This window comes from Dunckerocampus dactyliophorus, chromosome 1, assembly GCF_027744805.1.
Source record: "Dunckerocampus dactyliophorus isolate RoL2022-P2 chromosome 1, RoL_Ddac_1.1, whole genome shotgun sequence".
Lineage (NCBI taxonomy): Eukaryota > Metazoa > Chordata > Actinopteri > Syngnathiformes > Syngnathidae > Dunckerocampus > Dunckerocampus dactyliophorus.
Genome location: NC_072819.1, coordinates 4,723,883 through 4,745,457, shown reverse-complemented (window position 1 = coordinate 4,745,457; position 21,575 = coordinate 4,723,883). Strand labels below are relative to the sequence as shown.

The window sequence follows — 21,575 nt, the reverse complement described above, 5'->3', positions numbered from 1 at the left end:
TGAACAAAACATAAATCAAATCCTGTATGACTGAACTTTGAATTCGACTGACATTGAAATTAAAACATTGAATTTGAAAACATTTATAAAATAAAATTATTTTGAAAAGAAATGTAACATTACAGACAAGATTTAATGAAATTATTTGATCAGAGTAATATTAAATTACTGACATATCATTCAATCAAAATGATTTATCTAAATGTAATAATTATATGATTTGGTTTAAAAAAAATAATTATAAATTCATGTGCAATTTAAAAATGATGGTAAATTATTTGTATTCAAAATTGAAGAAAACTTTCATTGTTTGCTGATGAATTAACATAAAATGTTGTCCTATTATTTAATTGAATGATCATTTCAAATGAAGTGGAACCAAATGTAATTACTAATCTACAAACAGTGAATCGAATTTGATTCAAATTGTTGAATTGAATTTAATTTAATTTGTTTCATTAAAAAGTTAAATTTATAAACTTTTATTAAATTAGATTATGTAGAAGATAAAATAAGTGTAACATTACAGAAAATATTTAATCCAATTATTTTACCAGAATAATATTTATTAACTGCATTCAGCTCTTCATAATAATAATAAATTAACATGCAATTTTTAATTCTGTTGAATCATTTTAATTATTAATAATTAAGTGAAATTTGATTTTCTATTATTCAATTAAATTCCATGATCATTTTAAATGAAGTGTAACTACATGTAATTAACTGCACATTAACTGTCAGTTTGGTTCAAATCATTTAATTCCACTCAACTTAATTTGAATCATTTAATCATTTTAAAACATTTATTAAATTCAATTATTTTGAAAATAAAATAAATGTGACATTACAGAAAATACCTCAAATTATTTGACCAGAATAATACTGACTAACCACATTAAATTAAATTAGGAAATTAGATTTTATTCAAATAAAATGATTGATCTAAATGTAATCATTTTATCATTTTATGTTAAAAAAATAATAATAATTTTAAATTAGGTTAAATTGAATTGATGTCAAATTGAAAAAAAAGTTTCATTATTTGCTTTAAAAGCATAAATTACCTTTAAATTGAGTCCCTGTTTAATTTAATGATCATTTAAAATGAAGTGTAGCATTGAACCCAATTGACACAACTCAATTCAAATGGTTTAATTACATTTAAAGGGTCCAAGTTTATTTTAATTTGAATTTTTAATTTTTGCACATTTTATTTCAAGACATAATTCCATTTAAATAATGAATAAATAACATTTTTATTGTATTTTAGTTTATTTTATTTCAAGACACAATTCCATTTAAATAATTAATAAATAACATTTTTATTGTATTTTAGTTTATTTTATTTCAAGACACAATTCCATTTAAATAATTAATAAATAACCTTTTTATTGTATTTTATTGTATTTTATTTCAAGACACAATTCCATTTAAATAATTAATAAATAACCTTTTTATTGTATTTTATTGTATTTTATTTCAAGACACAATTCCATTTACATAATTAATAAATAACATTTTTATTGTATTTTATTGTATTTTATTTCAAGACACAATTCCATTAAAATAATTAATAAATAACATTTTTGTTGTATTTTATTTCAAGACACAATTCCATTTAAATAATTAATAAATAACATTTTTATTGTATTTTATTGTATTTTATTTGAAGACACAATTCCATTTCAATAATTAATAAATAACATTTTTATTGTATTTTAGTTTATTTTATTTCAAGACACAATTCCATTTAAATAATTAATAAATAACATTTTTATTGTATTTTATTGTATTTTATTTGAAGACACAATTCCATTTCAATAATTAACAAATAACATTTTTATTGTATTTTATTGTATTTTATTTCAAGACACAATTCCATTTAAATAATTAATAAATAACATTTTTATTGTATTTTATTGTATTTTATTTCAAGACACAATTCCATTTAAATAATTAATTTAACTCAATTGAATCTTGTAATTCTTGGATTTTTTTTTTTATGGTCCCCCGGCCCACCAGCAAGCGTTATCGCGTCTTTATTTGCGCTCTATGACCTGCAGCCGACCTCCAGTCCAGTGTGGGTGCGTGACATGCTGTGTACCTCTTTCAGGTGTTCTCTCAGTCCTTCACAGCGTCCTATGCCACCTACAGTGTGGCCACTGGGTAGGTGGAACCCTGAATGCTCCTGCATGGGCTGCATGCCGGGAGAGGTGCAGACGTGCAGACTGACCAACTCCTCCCATCAGAGCCTGGTGCTTGCCTTCATTCGTTCGTCTTCTTCATTTCCAGCATCGTGTGAGTGAAGGAGTCCAGGAGGAAGCTGATCATTGTTCTGTGGAGGCTTGTCTGGAGGAAGCCTGAAAGGGGGATTGGAGATGTTGCACCCCTGCATGACCCTCATTCTCTCTCTGTTTCTTTCTGCATCTTGCTCGGACATGCCAGCATCTTCCAGGCCAGGATGCAGAAGGACCACAGAGACCTTTGGACAGGATCCTGGTCCCCTGCTGAAGGCTTATGTCATGTGTGTGTGTTGCAGGGATCTGCTGGAGCTGAGGCCACCACAGAAGGAGAAAGCCGTGTTGCAGTACGCTTCCTGGGGGCCTCAGGGGAACCAGCTGGTGAGGCGTGCACGCCAATCTGTCACGTGTCTCAAGCACACACGCACACACACACACAGCTGTGTGTTTCCTCCTCCCAAGTGGCCCACTTTAAATACGCATCATGGCGCTGGAAGCAGAAAATACCACACGGCTATCCTCACACTGGAATCACAGCTCCATCACGTGTGAGAGAAGACAATGTTTATTTTGACAGTGTCGCTGGCGTTTAAGCACAGCGCCAACACGGGAAAAAAAACAACACAGGAAAATGTCGTCCGCTGCTCATCCACATATCATCCAGACCGGATTCCAAGTTACTATTTTTAAGCACCCGCTCCAAAAACGCCAGTCAAACATCCTCTATACGTATGACAGGGAGTGCTATGTTGTTTTTAAGCACCTACTGCAAAAACGCGAGTCAAAGATCCTCTATATGACAGGGTTGCTAAGCTGTTTTTGCTAATTTGCTGCAAAAACGAGTCAAAGATTGCCGTAATGATCCCTGCAAAAGACTACTGCAAAAACGCTAGTCAAAGATTCTGTATATGACTGGAGTGCTCTGCTGTTTTTAAGCACGTGCTGCAAAAACGCGAGTCAAAGATCCTGTGTATGACAGGAGCACTTTGCTTTTTTTAAACACATACTGCAAAAACGCTAGGGAACGATCCTCAAAAGGACAGGGTTGCTCTGCTGTTTTTGGTGATCTGCTGCCAAAATGATAGACAAAGATTGCCCTAATGAGCGCTCGACTGTTTTTAAACACCTACAGCAAAAACGCTAGTCAAAGATCCTCTATATGACAAAAGCGCTCTGCTGTTTTTGGTCATCTGTCACAAAAAGGCTAGTCAAAGATCTTCTATATGACAGGAGTGCTCTAAGCACCTACAGCAAAAACGCGAGTCAAAGATCCTGTATATAACAGGAGCGCTCTGCTGTTTTTAAGCACCTACTGCAAAAACGCTAGTCAAAGATCCTCTATATGACAAAAGCGCTCTGCTGTTTTTGGTCACCTGTTGCAAAAATGCTAGTCAAAGATCTTCTACAGTATATGACTGGAGCGCTCTGCTGTTTTTAAGCACCGACTGCAAAAATGTGAGTCAAAGATCCTTTATATGACAGGAGCACTTTGCTGTTTTTAAGCGTGTACTGCAAAAACGCTAGTCAAAGATTGCCCTAATTAGCGCTCTGCTGTTTTTAAGGACCTACCGCAAAAACGCTAGTCAAAGATCCTCTACATGACAGGAGGAGGTTGCTGTTTTTAAGCACCTACTGCAAAAACACTGGTCAAAGATCCTCTATATGACCGGAGCACTGGTCTTCTGTTTTGGGTGATTTGTTTTGTTTTTTGTAAAAGATCCTCTATGTGACAGGAGTGCTGTGCTGCTTTTAAGCACGCACCGCAAAAACGCTAGTCAAAGATCCTTTACTTGACAGGAGCGCGCCGCCGTTTTTGCTGCAAAAATGCAAGTCACTCGCAATGTAATGTGCTGGTGTTTGCTTCTGATGTAGTTTGTGTTGGTGGCAGGTGTTTTTCCTTGACGGGGACATCTTCTACAAGCCCGGCGTGAGCAGCCAAGCCCTGCGTCTCACGTCCACTGGAGGTCAGCACAGTCGTGTGCTCAACGGGCTCTCGGACTGGACTTATGAAGGTCAAGACAACCAAGCTTTCCTTTCATACATACAGTACTGTATATACGTATTTTCCTATGTATGTGTGTAGAGGAAGTGCTGCTGTCATATGTCGCCCACTGGTGGTCTGTGGACGGCGCCCGGCTGGCGTACCTCAGCATCAACAACTCGGCCACGCCTTTTGTGGAAATACCAAAATTTCTAGGCGGTCTGTACCCCTCCAACGCCGTCTTCCCCTACCCCAAGGTGGGTCGGCATCGCTACATCAGTCGGCATGAGTTCTTCCCCCACTTGTGCTTTGGCTTTCCCACCTTCCTGGCGACCAGTGGGACTGTCCCCTCATTGGCCGCTTTTCAGTGATTATTCATGCAGTCATTGGCCGGTCGACATGTCAGTCTCGTGTCAGTAAACCAATGAAAAGCATGTCATACGTCATCATTTCAGTTCACTGTTTACTTACCTGAATATCACTTCTTCTGTTCACATCACACACCAAGTACAATAGAATAGAATAGAATTTAATAAATAAAAGAAATGCACAATATAAAATAAAAAAAATCCAAAATATTAAATTCAATACAATGGTAAATTATTATATATCATAAATAAAATAAAAAGTAAAATTACATTTTAGAAATTTGCCTTTTATTTACATATTTATTTGTTTGTTTTTAGTTTATTAAATAGATTATTTACAACTATATATATATATATACAGTATATATATATATATATATGTACAGTATGTATGTATTTATGTATATATATATATATATATATATGTATGTGTGTGTGTGTGTGTGTATATATATATATATATATATATATATATATATATATATATAAATTTAATTTAAATTAAATTATTTTTGTATTATTTTATAATAATAAATAAAATAATTACATGAAATTATTATTTTATATTTTAATTTAATTTAATATCATTTAATTTGATTAATTTATAATAAAAAATAATTACATGAAATTATTATTTTATAATTAAATTGAATTAAATGATAAAATAATCCTTTAATTTAATTTGATTATTATTTTATAATAATAAATGAAATTGTAATTTAATTTAATGTTTATTTTGTACATAGTTAATTATTTTTTTTTAAATATGTTAAATTAAATTACATCAAAATAATTACTTTTTAAAAAAAATTAATTTAATAATTTTGTTGTATTTTGTTTCATAGTTTATTTATCTGTATATTTAGTTAGTTATTGTCTATGGCTTTTAAGTTTATATGTGTCTAGAGACCTTAATTTATTGCATAATCTCTTACTTTAAATTATATTATGCAAAATATTTATGGAAAAATTGTTTTGTTTGCTTTTTTAGGCAAGAAGAAAAATGAAAGTTTATCTATGTGGTATCTTTATTTATATAGAAGAAATAAGGCTAACTTGAGTGTAACCCTTCAAATGATAGCAGGACTCTTCCTTGTAGCTGCGGAGATAAAGGTGATTATTTCCGGAGATGTCATGAAAAAGAATGTTTGTCCGACAGGCTGGCTCCAGCATCCCATCAGTCAGCCTGTTGGTGGTAAACTTGTACGGTCCGGCCCACACGGTGGAGATGACGCCCCCCGATTCTGTGAGGACCAGGTAGGCCAGTCAGTTATTTTTTTTAAACAAAAAACAGAATACCAACATCCACCAAGGCTAAAAAGACAGCTGGATTTTTCTTTTCACTTTCTCATGCACTCCAAATCATGAAGTTTTCAAGAACGAATTTTCTCGTTTCCCTGCAGAGAAGGCTACATCTCCATGGTGACGTGGACCAGCAGCACCCGCCTGGCGGTCCGCTGGCTGAACCGGGCCCAGAACCAGTCGGTGCTGTGCGTGTGCGAGGCCACCACAGGGGCGTGCTCGGAGGTCAGTCGCCCCTCTTTGTCATCATCCGCCCGCTGCGGCAGCGTTTGAATAGAATCTCCCTTTTCTGACGACGTCCTTCCACAATGAAACGTCTCACATCTTCATTCATATTCAGGATTATGTGCAGCACGAGGGGAGTTTTACTGCAATGTAGAGCAACATTTACATAAATCCTCAATTAGCAGGCAAGTTTATGGCGGTGTTAAACACACTCATGAGTTTACAAGATAAATGGACGGCATGGATGATTTCCAGCATCATGAGCGTACACTTTTATACAAACACAATATTCCTGTCTGTTTGTGCTTTGCTTCCATTTTTGTTTGACTTTTAAGGCACATTTTTGCCATAACGTTGGTTAAACTCTTAACTAGCGCAACCATAGTTCTTTTTCGACGCAGCAATGGTGATTTTACTTTGCTTTAATCATAAAGAACATATTAATTAATGAATTAACACATTCATCTCTCGGAGATGAATAAAGTACATATCATTTGGAGATCAAGGTCAATCAATCCCTTCCCTCAACAAAAGGATCATTAAAATTATTATTAAAATACGGCAAAGTACTCAATTAAATAAACTAAAAATCCCAAAATATTTATAATAAATCCCAATGCATCCGTGGGTGGATGTTTTTTTTTTAAATAATGTAATTTTTAAAAATAATAAACAAATACGTGAACATTTTATTAACATATATAATATAGAATAATATTTTATTTAACTAAATATTTCTAATAAATCATTTAATTAATAATAAATATTTAAGTGTGCTTTTTTTAATTACGTGAAAACGTTCCAAATAATTATAATTTAATAATATTACTATTAATCAAAGTGTACTCCTGAAATAAAATTTAATAAATACAATTAAATCACATATGATTAATACAATGTAATATTATATTAAATACAATTCATTAAATTAAATCCAATTAAATTAAAAACATTTAAATACTATTAAATCCATTTGAATTAAATACAATTAAATCCCAAAATATTTGTAATAAATCCAATGCCTCCATGGGTAGATGGATTTTAAAAATTGTTTTTTTTATAATAAATATAAATTTATGAACAGCTATTATTAACAACTATGGATAAAAATGGATTAATTCAAAACATGAAGTTCTGTACTGGTTTTAATTTAGCTTAAATGTTTTCAAATAATTATAATTGAATAATAATTACTATTAATCAAAGTATACCTCTGAAATAAAATGAAATGCAATTAAATGAAATTCAATTCAATGAGATTAATACAGTTTAATATAATACAATTCAACACAATGAAATTAAATACAATTACATTAAATACATTTAAATACAAAAAAATGCAATTAAGTGAAATTAAATACAAAAACATTTAGAATAAAAAATAAATAAATAAATAAATAAAATAATGTAAATTTTTTTAATAATAAACACATTTATAAACATTTTATGCACAAATCCAATCTAGAAATAAAATGAATACATTAATTCAATGCGTTAAGTTTTTTACTGCTTTAATCAAGCTCAAATTTCTATAATTGTAAAAATACTATAATTATTATTCATCAAAGAAATAAAATAAAATTAAATGCAATTCAATTAAATACAATTGAATATAATACCATCAAATACAATTACATTAAATACAATGAAATACATTGAAAATGCAATAAAAAAATTCAGTAAAATAAAATAACATGTAATTAAAAATAAATAAATAAATAAATAAATAAATAAATAAATAAATAAATAAATAAATAAATAAATAAATAAATAAATAAGCGTCGCAATAACACCGAACTGATGCGACATTCAGGCAGGAATAAATATGATGTGATGTTTTATTGCTGCAGAATGCACTCACCTTTACTTTCCTTTCCTTGAATCCTGCTGTCCAAAGAAGCACAAAGTGTCCTTGGATATAATGCACAGGCAGGCGCAGGTATGCAGCCTCGCTATTATCACCTCCTCATTCATCATGGCCGCCTTTCTCCTCACTCGAGTCTTGTTTTTTGGGGGTTTTTTTCCTGTCAGGACGTCCCCCTGTTCTCTGAGGACGGCGCCACGTTCTACGCCATCCTGCCAGCCAAGCAGGGCGCCCGAGGAGAGTTTGGCCACGTCGCCGCTCTGTCAGCGCAGGTATGGTACATTTCAGGCTCGTTAAGATTCGTAAATATTGTCCGTTATCAGCAGGGGAGACCCCGCTTGCAGACATCTGCTGCCTTGTTTGCACTGACGGCACTTTTCTCCGAAATAAATGAGAGAAAGTCAGCATGTCATGCTTGTTTGGCCGCCCTGCACTCAAGCATGGCCAAATCAAGACAAGAGTAATGGTGCTGTTGGGAAGAGATTCTCATTAGCGCTTAAGTGCATTTGCAATTAAAAGGTGAACCCTGCCTATTTGGAATGGTCAGTGATGGGGTTTTCTTCCCTCTCCAAGTTCCTTTTACCCTATTTTCATTATTCTCTCTTGTCCTTTCTTGTCCTCGCAGACCACCGTCTCCTCCGTCCCTGCTCGCTTTTTGACATCTGGTAACTGGGATGTCACCTCGCTCTGCGCCCTGGACGACAAGGCTGGAAAGATGTACGTATGTCCTTGGGTTTTTTTTAGATGTGTTTACGGTCATTTTCCTGGCCTTTTTCATGTGATCATGTGATTACTTATTCCGCTTGCTTGACTAAAGTTTATCGCTTTGTTCTGACCTCATCCTGTGACTGTGTGGCCGACATGCTAACCACTCGGCCACCGTGCGGCCGAGTATTTTATTTTATTTTATTTTATTTTATTTTATTTTATTTTACTTTATTTTATTTTATTAGTTTATTTTATTTTATTAGTTTAGTTTAGTTTAGTTTAGTTTAGTTTAGTTTAGTTTAGTTTTGTTTTGTTTTGTTTTGTACACAAAAAATGCCTTTTTGGAGTAAAAAAAAAAAAAAAGTATATTTTTAAGGCACCTATATCCCGATGTACTATCCGTAATTATTTTATTTTATGAAAATTGAATGGCTGTTTTTGTCTCAAACATTTAGTGCATATAGAACATCCAGATTTACCATACATAACCAATTTATTTAACTGAATTTTATTTTATTTTATGGGAATTGGTATCTTTATTATTTCTTTCTTTTCTTTCTTTATTTCTGCTGACTTTATTTCTAAAATGAAAAAAATGAATGGCTGTTTTTGTCTCAAACTATTTTTAAGGCATGCATATTATACAGTATATAGAGATTATCACAATTTATTTTATTTGATTTGATTTGATTTGATTTGATTTGATTTGATTCTATTTCATTTTATTTTATTTTATCAGAATTGCTGTGATGGCAGTGTTTATTGTTATACAAAAATTAATTGCTTTATTGAGTCAAATAATGTTCACATTTTGAAGACATGTGTGTCCATATTTTATTTTATTTTATTTTATTTTATTTTATTTTATTTTATTTTATTTTATTTTATTTTATTTTATTTTATTTTATTATCTGCGTGAAAAAATATTACTGTTGCCTCGTGCGTGACAGAAATATTGCTTTGAATTTTTCATTTTGCTTTATATTTTTCATTTAAAAAGGTGCAACAAATAACAAATTGTTATCATAACAATTTTTGTTGCTGTTTTTCTCCCCATCAGCTATTTCTTAAGTACAGAGGAGTCCCGACAAAGACGACACCTTTACAGGTAACAAACGCAATGTAAAGCAATGACACCACGGTATGGGCTGCTCACAGCCACTGGGGGGGTAGTAGCAGAGAAATCTTAATGTCATTGTATTACGTCTCACTGTACGTCCCTGAACGCTTCTTTTCTGGGCCCCAAGCGTGGACGTGGATGGTGCGTATGAGCGCCAGTGCATCACCTGTAACCTCCTCGATGAGTGCCACTTCTTTGACGCCCATTTTAGCCCCAATCGCACCCACGTCGTCCTCCGATGCCTGGGTAAGACAGCCACACATGCCGTGCTTTTACAATAATTCCGCAACGCTGGTTTTCAAGTTGTTTTTTTTATACTTCTGCAGGCCCAGGGATTCCCAAAGTGACAGTCCACAGCATAAAGGACCCTTCCAGTAAGTTTCACTTTTGCAAAAGCACAAAAACAGTAAAAGTGTGAAAGGCGGGTAAGGCAGTGCTATGCCACGTCCAGCAGATGGCGCTGTGGTGAAAAAAGGCTGTATCCAGAGCGCTGATTTGCAAAATAAATTTGTACTTCTTAAGTTATCGAACTTATGTCGAACTTAAGTGTTTTTATAAATATCGTCTTCAATAAACCAAACATCCGTTTTTGAAAATTGTTTTTGATGTTTCGTAAATATCGTCTTTGATGAACCTAATGTACGTGTTTTTGTAAATATCTTTGATGAACCAAACGTACGTTTTTTGTAAATATCATCTTCGATGAGCCGAGCATACGTTTTTGAAGCTATTGTTTTTTTATGTTTTGTAAATATCGTCTTTGATTAACCCGAAGTACGCGTGTTTTTGCAAATGCTGTTGTCAATGGACCAAACGTACGCGTTAAAGCAAATGTGATCTTCGATGGGGCGAACTAACGTGTTTTTGTAAATATCCTCTTCGATTAACCTAACGTACGCATTTTTGTAAATGGCGTCTTCGATGAGCAAACGTACGTGTTTTTGTAAATATCATCTTTGATGAACCGAACATACGTGTTTTTGTAAATGTCGTCTTTGATGAACCTAACATACGTGTTTTTTTCATATTGTTTTTTAGGTTTTGTCTTTGATTAACAGTTTAAAAAGGCGCCTGTTTTTGTAAATATTGTCTTCGATAAACCGAACGTATGTGTTTTTGTCAATATCGTCTTCAATGCCCCAAATATGTGTTTTTGTCAGCATCATCTTCGATAAACTGAACGTACGTGTTTTTGTAAATATTGCCTTCGATGGACTGAACGTGTGTGTTTTTGTAAATATTGTCTTCAATCAGCTGAATGTAAGTGTTTTTGAAAATATCATTTTCAGTTGACCTAACGCACGTGTTTTCGCAAATATCGACTTCAATGGATTACGTGTTTTTGCAGCTTCAACGGACCGAGCGTACATGTTTTTGTAAATATGATTGCTTGATTGAACGGAACGTTAACGGAACGTATGTACTTTGGTAAATATTGTCTTTGATGAAACTAATGTACATGTTTTTTTAATATTGTTTTTGATGTTTTGTAGTCAAAACCTAAGTTACGTGTTTGTCAGTACCGTCTTCGATAAACCGAACGTATCGTCTTTGATAAATAAATGATTGTAGCCCACAAATTCTGCCTAGCAACAAGTTGCACAAGCGTGAATATCCAATTAGCTTCGTTATTGTCTCTGCTTGCTGCTAACTAGGAAGCGTTTTACTCCAGTTTTCAAGTTTTATAGTAAATCATGTAATGATTTGTTGCGACATTAAAAAGGTGAATCCCTGGTTTGCTTGTCTTGTTGACATTCTCAGTTTGTAAGGTTTGTCAGGATGTTCAAGTACCTGGTGTGCAGCCTACCTCGTTCCTACAGAGAGCGCTATAATCAAGCACACCATCCGCAATAGCTTTTGCATTGATTAAAACAACACTGCCCCCTTTCGGTAGCTCTGAGTCTTCAGCACATGGTTGTGGGTTTTTTTTTCTGTTGAAGGATACGTGGTCTTGGAGGACAACAGTCCCCTGTCCAAAGCGCTGGAGGACAAGCATCTCCCCGAGACACTGTTCCGGACCCTTTCAGCTGACAGCCACGGTACGAGTACTCTCTTTTATCTTACTTAGTGGCGGTCACAATGAGGAGATTAGTGTGATTTAACTCAAGTACTATTGTTATAATCGAAATCCAACATTATCCGTTCAGCCTGATCAGGGTCACATGGGGGCTGGAGCCTATCCCAGCTGACTTTGGGAGGGAGGCAGGCCCTACTGGCGACCTGTCAATCACACAGCACTGACACATAATTGACCACACAACCTTCACACGTTTTTACACGTTTTCTTAACGTCAAAGACGATTTTGAGTCTTCAATATAGCTAATGTACATGTTTTCGTCAACATCAAAGTCAATTTAGAGTCCTTGACTAACCTTACCATACGTGTTTTTGTGCGTCTAAGAGTTTTCAACTAACCTAATGTACGGGGTTTCGTAAACGTCAAAGACAATTTACACGTTTTCGTGCGTTTACGTTTAGTCATCAATGAACCCAACATAAGCACTTAGGGCGTTTATGTAAACGTCAGGGACAATTTTGTCAACAAATCTAATTTACGTGTTTTTGTAAATGTCAGACAAGTTAAATTAACGTACGCCATTTTGTTCATTTACGTAAACATCGAAGACAATTTAGAGTCTTCAGAAAACCTCATGTTTTGTAAACGCCAAAGACAATTTAGTCCGTAATAAGCGAAGAACCTAACGTACGTGTTTTGGTGCGTTTACGTAGACTGCAAAGACAATAGAGTGTGTGTTTTTGTAAATGTCAAAGACAATTTAGCGTCTTTGAAGAACCTAACGTACGTGTTTTCATGTGTTTACGTAAAAGTCAATTTAGAGCAGGGGTTTCAAACTCAATTTCACTGGGGGCCAGTGGAGGTAGAGTCTGGGTGAGGCTGGGCCGCATCAAGTATTGGGAGTAGGCTTCACGATACGACACAATTCACAATACATCCATGTGATAACACCACTGTTAGTTCAGTGTTGGTGTTTCCTTTCCCCTGGAAGTATGGAAGTAGCACTGAGCTTGCCCGGATTTTGCGGGCAGCAGTTACACTACTCTTTGATGTCCAGTCGCGGGCCGCAAGATATGATTTGGTGGGCCGCGAGTTTGAGACCCCTGATTTAGAGTCATCAGTGAACCTAACGGACGGATTTTTTTAAACATCAAAGACAATTTAGAGTCCTCAGCGAACCTAATGTATGCGTTTTCATGCCTTTAAGTAAAGTTCAAAGACAATTTAGAGTCTTCACCAAACCGAACCTAAGTGTTTTTGTAAACATCAAAGTCAATTTAGTCTTAGATGAACCAAACGTACGTGTTTTTCGCATTTACATAAATGTCACAGACAATTCAGAGTCATCAACTAACTTAACGTAAGTGTTTTTGTAAACGTCAAAGAAAATTTAGAGTCTTCAATTAACCTAATGTACGCGTTTTTGTGTGTTTATGTAAATGTCAGACAATTGGCACCTAACATATGCGTTTTTGTAAACATCAAAGACAATTTAGAGTCTTTTCCAAACCGAAAAGTGTTTTTGTAAACGTCAAAGTAAATTTAGTCTTGGACGAACCCAATGTAGGCATTTTTGCGCGACAATTTCGAGTCTACAATGAAGCTAATGTACGTGTTTTTATCTGTTTATGTAAACATCAAAGACAATTTCACCTAACATGCGTTTTCATAAACATGAAAGACTATTTAAGTCTTCAACTAACCTAATGTACCTGTTTTCGTGTGTTTCCGTAAAAATATGCATTTTCTTAACCATCAAAGACAATTTATAGTCTTTACTGAACCTAGCATAGTGTTTTTATAAACGTCAAAGACGATTTCGAGCTTTCCTGTCCTTTTGTCTGCTTTGTGGGGCAGAAGTTACCACGGAAGTGGCACTTTGTTCGACAGAAATTATGCTAATGATGCTAGATTGTGCCATTTTTATCTCTAGCCAAGAGTCTTCAGTGTTTTCTAAAGTGTTTTATTTTTAATTGAAGACAGTTTAGTCTTGAATGAACCTCAAACACAATCCAGTCTTTTCGCTTCAGCTGTTTTCAAGTCATTCCACATGTTCCATTCCTCAGACGTGCACCTGAAGCTATCTTTACCTCAAGGTTACGAGGCCAACCTGCACCCGCTGCTCGTCATTGTGTAAGTAGCTAGCTCACGTGACCCGCCCCCTTCGGCTGTCAAAGGTCTTCAAACCGGTCTTGTCTGCCCTGCCACTCAGAGACGGCCTTCCCAGTCATCAGTCGGCGACGGAGGAGTTCTCCCTGGGCTGGCCTCAGGTCCTCTCCAGCGCCCACGGTGTGGCATTAGCCTGGGTGGACAGCAGGAGCGGGGCCGGGCGCGGACAAAAGGCTGCCGCCATCAAAAAGCTCGGCCCGCTTCATGTCAGAGACCACCTGGAAGTCGTAGAGTGGGTGCCTCGGCGACATTACGTAGCAAAGATGACTTCAGCGTCACAAACTAAATCATGACTTTTGCATGCAGGTTGTTGATGAAGATGCCCTACATTGACCACCGCCGCATGGCCCTCTATGGAAAGGTTCATGCTTTTTCATCATATTATGATCGCAATCCTTCCTGCCTTATTCAAGCTCGTGTTGTTTTCCCCTACAGGCCTTTGGTGGACATCTCACCCTGAAAATGTTGGCGGCAACAGAGAAGCTCTTCCAGTGCTCAGCTGCCGTGGCCCCAATCACAGACTTCAGGCTTTATAGTCAGTTAACCTTGTTAACCTTCCTCTTCTACCCATGTAACTATTCATCAACCTACTGACCTATTAACCTACCTATCTGCATTCCCTGCCCAACTATTCACCTAAGTGTTGAGCTACGTACCAAGATATCACCCAACTTACTTACTGTACCTCTTCACCAAACTATCAGCCTTCCTGTCTACCCTACAAACTGTCTGGTCAGCCTACCTATCTGATAACATACCTATCAGTCTAACTATCTGCATTCCTTGCTATTAACCTACCTACCGACCAACCAAGTGCTTGACCTGAGTATTGAGCTACGTACCAAGACACCAACCAACCTAGATACCTCTTAACTTACCTGTTGACCAAACTATCAGCCTTTCTGTTTACCTTACAAACCATTTGGTCATCCTAAGTACCTGTTGATATACCTTTACACCTACCTACCTATCTGCCCACCTTACCATTGATTTACCTTTCTAGCTAACAGCCCAATTATTGATCAGCATAACTCCCTACTTACCAAACTGTCAACCAACCTACCTATCTATTGACCTAGCTATCTGCCTACCTAGCTGCCAACCTCACCATTGATCAACCTAATCACTTAACTACACACCTACTTGACTAAAATTGAGGCATACCTACAGGGTTAACTATTTACTTTGCGAACTACTGACTTACAAAGCAGCCTGCCAAACTACAACGGCCTACCTATATACGAACCCGCCTATCAGTTGACAAATTTACCTAACTATCAGTCCACCCAGATTTTCAGCCTATCAGCCTAAAACTCACAAACCTACCGACCTATCTAAATATCGACTTACCAACCTGCCCAACCGAAACTATCAACGATAAAAGATTTATCTAACTGCCAAACTACCTTCATATTGACCTGCCCGTCTGTTTCCCTTACTAATCATTGATCCACTTGCCTAACGACAACAACCTTAACCTACCTACATACACAAGTATTTCCCTACGTTTAAACCTGACCTTGTTACCTACCAGACTACAGTATTGACCAAACTACCTATCTAATTACCAACCTACCTACAGTATCTGTCTAGCTTACTATGGCACCAGACTACAGTATTGACCAAACTACCTATCTAATTACCAACCTACCTAAAGTATCTGTCTAGCTTACTATGGCACTGCCTATTATTGTAGAATATTTTTTTCTGTGAACTCCAATTGCACTAAAGAAGGTTGTAGAACAGTTGCTCTTGGACATTTTTTGGTCAGTGGCCCTTACTCGTGCCAAAAAGCCCCGCGTCCTATATAGATGGAAGGATGTCCAGATAAGGAGTGACTTCTGAATGCCACATCATTGTGATCTTGTAGAGCCCTATTTAACCGTGCTTGATAAAACGAGTGGGGCCCCTTCTCCCTCATACTGCCTTTGGGGGTCCCAAAACCCCCAAAACTATCAAACTAAACACTGGCCCACAACCTTAACCTACCTACATGCCCAGGTTTTCCCCTACCTATGAAGCAAACTATAAACCTGACCTTGCTACCTACCAAACTATTGACCAACCTACCTGTCTAACTACCAACCTACCTACAGCATCTGTCTATCTTACTATCGAACTACCTATCAACCTAATCATTCATCTACCCAACTAACTACCTGCCGGTTGACCCTAGAGTTACCTACCTCCGTAGCTGCTACCTAGCTACCAGTTTCAGGTTATTCTCCTGTTTCAGACGCCGCATTCTCGGAGCGGTATCTTGGCCTCCCGACGAAGGAGGAGCACGTTTACGCGGTAAGCTGACGACGTCATTAACTTGCCTAGTAGGCTAGTTAACTTTGATGTTGGCTAGTTAGTCTCAGGGAGCACTGAGGACGGCGTGTTGTTCTTCATCCATTCCTGCAGACCGCCTCTCTGCTGGAGGATGTCAGCAAACTGAAAGATGAAAACTTTCTCATCCTCCACGGAACGGCAGACGGTAAACACGTGTCTTTTCCATCGTGTCTCCCGCCTCAGCGCGTTAACGTGCAGGGTTTGTTTTTTTTCGTCCCCAAAAGCGAGGGTACATTTCCAGCAGAGCGCTGAGCTCCTGAGCCGCCTAGTGAGGGTGGAGGCCAACTACTCCCTGCAGCTCTACCCGGACGAGGGCCACACGCTGAGGGAACCGCGCAGCATCCAGCACTTCCAGCGCACGCTGCTCAACTACTTCCTCAACTGCTTCAAGTATAGCGTCCTATTGGATGCCGCCGAGGAAGAGGAGGAGGAGGAGGAGGAGGATGATGACTGAGGACTTTGGGAGGACTATTGGAGCAGCGGAGGTGTGGTGCCGGACTACCAGGCTCAAGAGTACAGGAATGGGGACCAAACACTCTTAGCTCCTACAGCTTCCACAAAACTGGAGGAACTTCACATGTTATTGCACACAATTGTTTCTGCTCCAAAAAAAACATCTTTAGTTACAAAATACGCTGGATGTAGTACAAAGGAGTATTTGGGCCATACTGAAAAGACCAAAAATGATATACTTTGAGAACAAAATTATAAACTTGCAGGATTAAAATGTGTATTTTCTTTTTTTTTTTTTTAGAAAAAAAGCAATTTTTTAGAGGACAGATGTTTTTTCTTGGAAAAAAGGTGTAATATTACGAGAATAAAGTGGTATTTGTTTATTCTTAGACAAATAGAATAAAATATATAATACTATTATATATTATATTATTATACTTTTTTTCTTTTCTTGTGTTATTTTTTTTTTTATAAATAAATATACAATTATTTCTCCGAAACACACAACTTATACTGTTAGGGTGTTTTTCTAAAAAAAAAAAAAATACTTTTTTCCTCAAAAACATTTTTTTCTTAGATTTTGGTAGAAAATATACCTTTGCCAAAATATACAACTTTAATGTCGTACTCCTATGACTTATTTTCTCAAAAACAGTATTTTTCTTCTCAAAAATAAATGTTAATCACGTAAAGTTAGGACTTTATGCTCAGAAAAAATACCACTTTTTTTCTTAAAAATATTCAACGTTTTTTTGGAAAAAAGAAATCATTTTTTGTAAACAATTATTTCTCTGAAATGCACAAAAAAAATTGGTGAAATAGTAATTTTCTTCTTGAAAATGTACAACTTTCATCTTTTAGGACTTTATTCTCTGGAGAAATACCACTTTTGTCCCTAAAAAATATACAACCTTTTTCTCGGAAAAAAAAAAAATCACTTTTTTGAACAAAATATACAATTATTTCTCCAAAATACACGACTTGATACAACTGTTTTCAACTGGAAAAATACCATTTTTTTCTCCTGTACAACTTTGATCTTGTAAAGGTAGGAGATTATTTTTGGGAAAAATTCCACTTTTTTTCCCAAAAAATGTACAACCTTTTTCTTGAAAAAAATAAAAAAATAAAAAAAATTTGTAGAAAGTACACATTTGCCAAAATATACAACTAGAATGTCGTAATCTTAAGACTTGTTTGTAGAAAAATATTACTTTTTTTCCTCAAAAATATACTTTTTTCTCCCAAAAGATTTTTTTATATACAAAATATACATTTCTCTTTAGTTTCTCTTTAGTTTCTCAACTTTAGTTTCGTAATGATATAACTTTGTTCATGGAAAATACTACCTTTTAATCAAAAAAACTTTACTTGTACAATTAGGACTTAATCTTGGGAAAAAAAATATTTTTTCCTCAAAAATCTACAACCTTTTTTTTTTTTTTGCAAAAAATATACTTTAGCCAAAATACAAAATTTTAATCTCGTAAAGTAGGACTTTATTCTCTTGACGAAAAATAGCACTTTTTTTCTCAAAAATATACAACCTTTTTCTTTTTTGTAAAAAAAAAAAAAAATATCCAATTATTTCTCCCAAATACATAACTTTGACTTTTGTGACTTTTTTTTCTGGAAAATTACTATTTTTCTTGAAGATATACAGCTTTAATTATGTAATTAGGAATTGATTTTATAGTTTAAAAAAAACTGTTTTTCCCCAAAAATATACAATCCTTTTCCCCCAAAAAATGTTTTGGGTAAAAGAAAATGTATAATTATTTATCAAAAATATACAACCTTAGTGTGTAATGTAATGACTTTTTTTTCTAGAAAAATACGACTTATTTCTCAAAAATATACAACTTTAATTTACTGCTTTCATGAAAAGTAAAACTTTTTTGAAAATGGCCAACTTTAATCTTGTAACGTTAGGACATTATTCTGAAAACATTTTTTTTAAATGTCGTCAAAAATACACCACCATTTTCTCCCTTCCAAATTTTTTTGGGGTTAAAAAAATATAAATTGTTAACAAAAATATACAACTTTAATCTCCTAAATTCATGACATATATTTAAAAAAACATCTTTTTTTCTCAAAAAAAAATACAAATTTAATGTAGCAATGTTACAACTTTTATCTTAAAAGAATACAACTTTTTTGTCTCAAAAATATATTTAACTTTTTTTTTTAATTGTTATTCTTTTAAGGGTATCCTTTATTGTCGTTATTGTTTTTTTTTCAGTAGCGAGCTTGTAATACTCCTTTGTAATACAAAAAGTGAAGGCGCCTTCGTTAAAGTACTACTAATGTAATTTTTTTAACCCGCGTGTTGGGTCAAGGAGGACGAATAAACAATTTGAGCAAAACAATGAGCAATGTGGAAAAACCTCCATCCAAAATCCACCAAATCAACAAAATTATGACTTCACTGGAAAAAAAAAAATTTTTGAAAGATTTTGCATTTTTAATATTTCCCTCCTGAACAGATTTATTTCTTTTTCAGTAGGACTGTACACAAAATAATTCACATAATTATTTGGCCAGGTTTTTGAAATTAATTCTAATGATGTCATTAAAAAAAAATGTAATTTGATTTTAACAGTGGTGCGTTCACAAGCCGCGGTATCCCCACGGTTTGATGCAGGCTGACGATTGTGCCAAATGTTTCCAGGTTTCCCCCGTGTACATACAGGCATGTGAAGTAGTTTGCATTTTTCTGTGTTAAAAAAAAACAACAAAAAGTCATCACTCGACTCACTCGGCTGGTTCCACGCTCAAGCGCGAGTGCTGTGGTATGACTGCTCTTTTTGTACAGCGTGTTTACGTCTCAAATGGCGCATAATGGCACGCTTGATGGACTTTACCGACTGGTTTGACGACGTGCGACAGCGTTGGGATTGTTTACACAGCAAGGCCGTGAGCCTTCTGAGGTTTGTCTGTTGTGTACAGAAGGAGATTGCCTTCACGTTTTGATACTTTCCGGCATTTAAATCTTTTTGCGTAAGTTGAGGTTGTCTTCACTGGCCATGCAGGTTGTTTGATGTGGTCAGCGGTCCTTCAGAGTAAAGCTTACTTTGCATGCCCCCGCCCCGACTTTGCACAGCAAGCGTTTTTATCCACAAAACCGCCACAATTAAAAAGATCAATTTCTGGTTTTGCAGCAAAATTGTGCTTCCTCGTTGTCATTAATCATCAGGGGTGTCGAAAGTGCGGCGCAGGGGCCATTTTCAGCCTGCAAGCTTGTTTTTATCGGCCCTCCACATATTGTAATAAATAAAATTATAAAAGTGATTGTATATGTTTAATATATTAAAATATTAATATTAAAAATAGAATTTATGATATAAAAAATATTTTACATATTCTTATGTGTAACAAAATATTAAATATACAAATAAAAAATGTATTTTATATATTATTTATTTACAAATATATATTTAATAATTTAAAAAGTCAAGACTTTTGGGGAAAAAAATCTAAAATGTTTCCTCAAACATACAAAATTGTTCTAAAAAATTAATATATTATAATAATATAATTAATTATATTAAGGAGTATATACAGTGGTTTGAAAACTGTTTGTTCCCTTCCTTATTTTTTTTTGCATGTTTGTCACGCTTAAATGTTTCAAATCATCAAACAAATTGAAATATTATTCAGTGACAACACAACTGAACACAAAATGCAGTTTTTAAATGAAACTTGTTATTATTAAGGGAGAAAAAAAATCCAAACCTACATGTCCCTGTGTGAAAAAGTGATTGCCCCCCTGTTCAAACATAACAGATTAATTGAGATCTGTCAGTCTGGAAAAGGTTATAAAGCCATTTCTAAAGCTTTGGGACTCCAGCCAACCACAGTGAGAGCCATTATCCACAAATGGCGAAAACATGGAACAGTGGTAACCTTCCCAGGAGTGGCCGGCTATCAAATGACCCCAAGAGCGCAATGACGACTCATCCAAGAGGTCACAAAAGACCCCACAACAACATCCAAAGAACTGCAGGCCTCAATTGCCTCACTTAAGGTCAGTGTTCATGACTCATTTCTCCAGAATATTTGGAGACTTTAATGTTGTGAAGTCATAATTTATTAATAATCAAGTTAGGACTTTTTCTAACAAACTGTTTTTCAAAATATTTTTTGTAAATAAATATAAAAATGTTTGTTTAAAATACATGATTATCACTCATCAACACAAGGGGTGTCCAAAGAGCGGGCCGGGGGCCATTTTCATCACCCTACTGAATTTTTAATTGGCCCTCGGAATATTCCAAAAATAAAATAAATAATCAAAAAATTGGGACTTTAAAAAAAAAAAAAAATTTTCTCAAAACATACACATTTTTTCTAAAAAAAATTTGAGTTTTGTAAAAATATTTGAAGACTTTAATATCGTAATGAAAAATTAAAGTTGTAATTCATGATTAATAAATTTAGGGCTTTTAAAAAAAATAAAATAAAAGTCTTTTCTTCCTCAAAGACATACAAATGTTTTTCCAAATATTTTTGGTTGAAAACATTTTTGGCCAAAATATACAACTTTAATCTCAGCTACCGTACATCAGGGGTGTTGAAAGTGGGTACGGGGGCCTTTTTTGGCCCCCACCTCATTTATTTTTTACCTAAAAAAAAACCTACAATTATTTCTCCAAAATATAAGACCTTAACATTTAATATTATGACTTTTTTGCTCAAAAAATACTACTTTTAATGTAAAAAAAAACAACATACAACTTCATGCCAGGACTGATATCCTGCACGTATCTGCTTGTTTATTGGCCCTA

The 21,575-nt window shown here is 35.0% G+C and overlaps 1 protein-coding gene across 1 annotated transcript in view; it reads left to right on the top strand.

The window, feature by feature from the left end:
• Positions 1 to 20,064, top strand: part of LOC129186018 (inactive dipeptidyl peptidase 10) — a 49,637-nt gene extending 29,573 nt beyond the window's left edge. The window contains exons 6-25 of the mRNA XM_054783812.1: positions 2,117 to 2,169; positions 2,543 to 2,624; positions 4,132 to 4,255; positions 4,327 to 4,481; positions 5,752 to 5,849; positions 5,996 to 6,119; positions 8,017 to 8,058; positions 8,151 to 8,255; positions 8,609 to 8,700; positions 9,752 to 9,799; positions 9,939 to 10,057; positions 10,138 to 10,185; positions 11,752 to 11,850; positions 13,896 to 13,962; positions 14,042 to 14,230; positions 14,305 to 14,359; positions 14,434 to 14,533; positions 16,235 to 16,293; positions 16,405 to 16,477; positions 16,557 to 20,064. Of these exons, the coding sequence (XP_054639787.1) occupies positions 2,117 to 2,169; positions 2,543 to 2,624; positions 4,132 to 4,255; positions 4,327 to 4,481; positions 5,752 to 5,849; positions 5,996 to 6,119; positions 8,017 to 8,058; positions 8,151 to 8,255; positions 8,609 to 8,700; positions 9,752 to 9,799; positions 9,939 to 10,057; positions 10,138 to 10,185; positions 11,752 to 11,850; positions 13,896 to 13,962; positions 14,042 to 14,230; positions 14,305 to 14,359; positions 14,434 to 14,533; positions 16,235 to 16,293; positions 16,405 to 16,477; positions 16,557 to 16,786 (1,962 nt within the window). The 3' untranslated portion in view covers positions 16,787 to 20,064. The remainder of the gene's footprint in view (positions 1 to 2,116; positions 2,170 to 2,542; positions 2,625 to 4,131; positions 4,256 to 4,326; positions 4,482 to 5,751; positions 5,850 to 5,995; positions 6,120 to 8,016; positions 8,059 to 8,150; positions 8,256 to 8,608; positions 8,701 to 9,751; positions 9,800 to 9,938; positions 10,058 to 10,137; positions 10,186 to 11,751; positions 11,851 to 13,895; positions 13,963 to 14,041; positions 14,231 to 14,304; positions 14,360 to 14,433; positions 14,534 to 16,234; positions 16,294 to 16,404; positions 16,478 to 16,556) is intronic.
• The last annotated feature ends 1,511 nt before the right edge of the window (positions 20,065 to 21,575 follow it).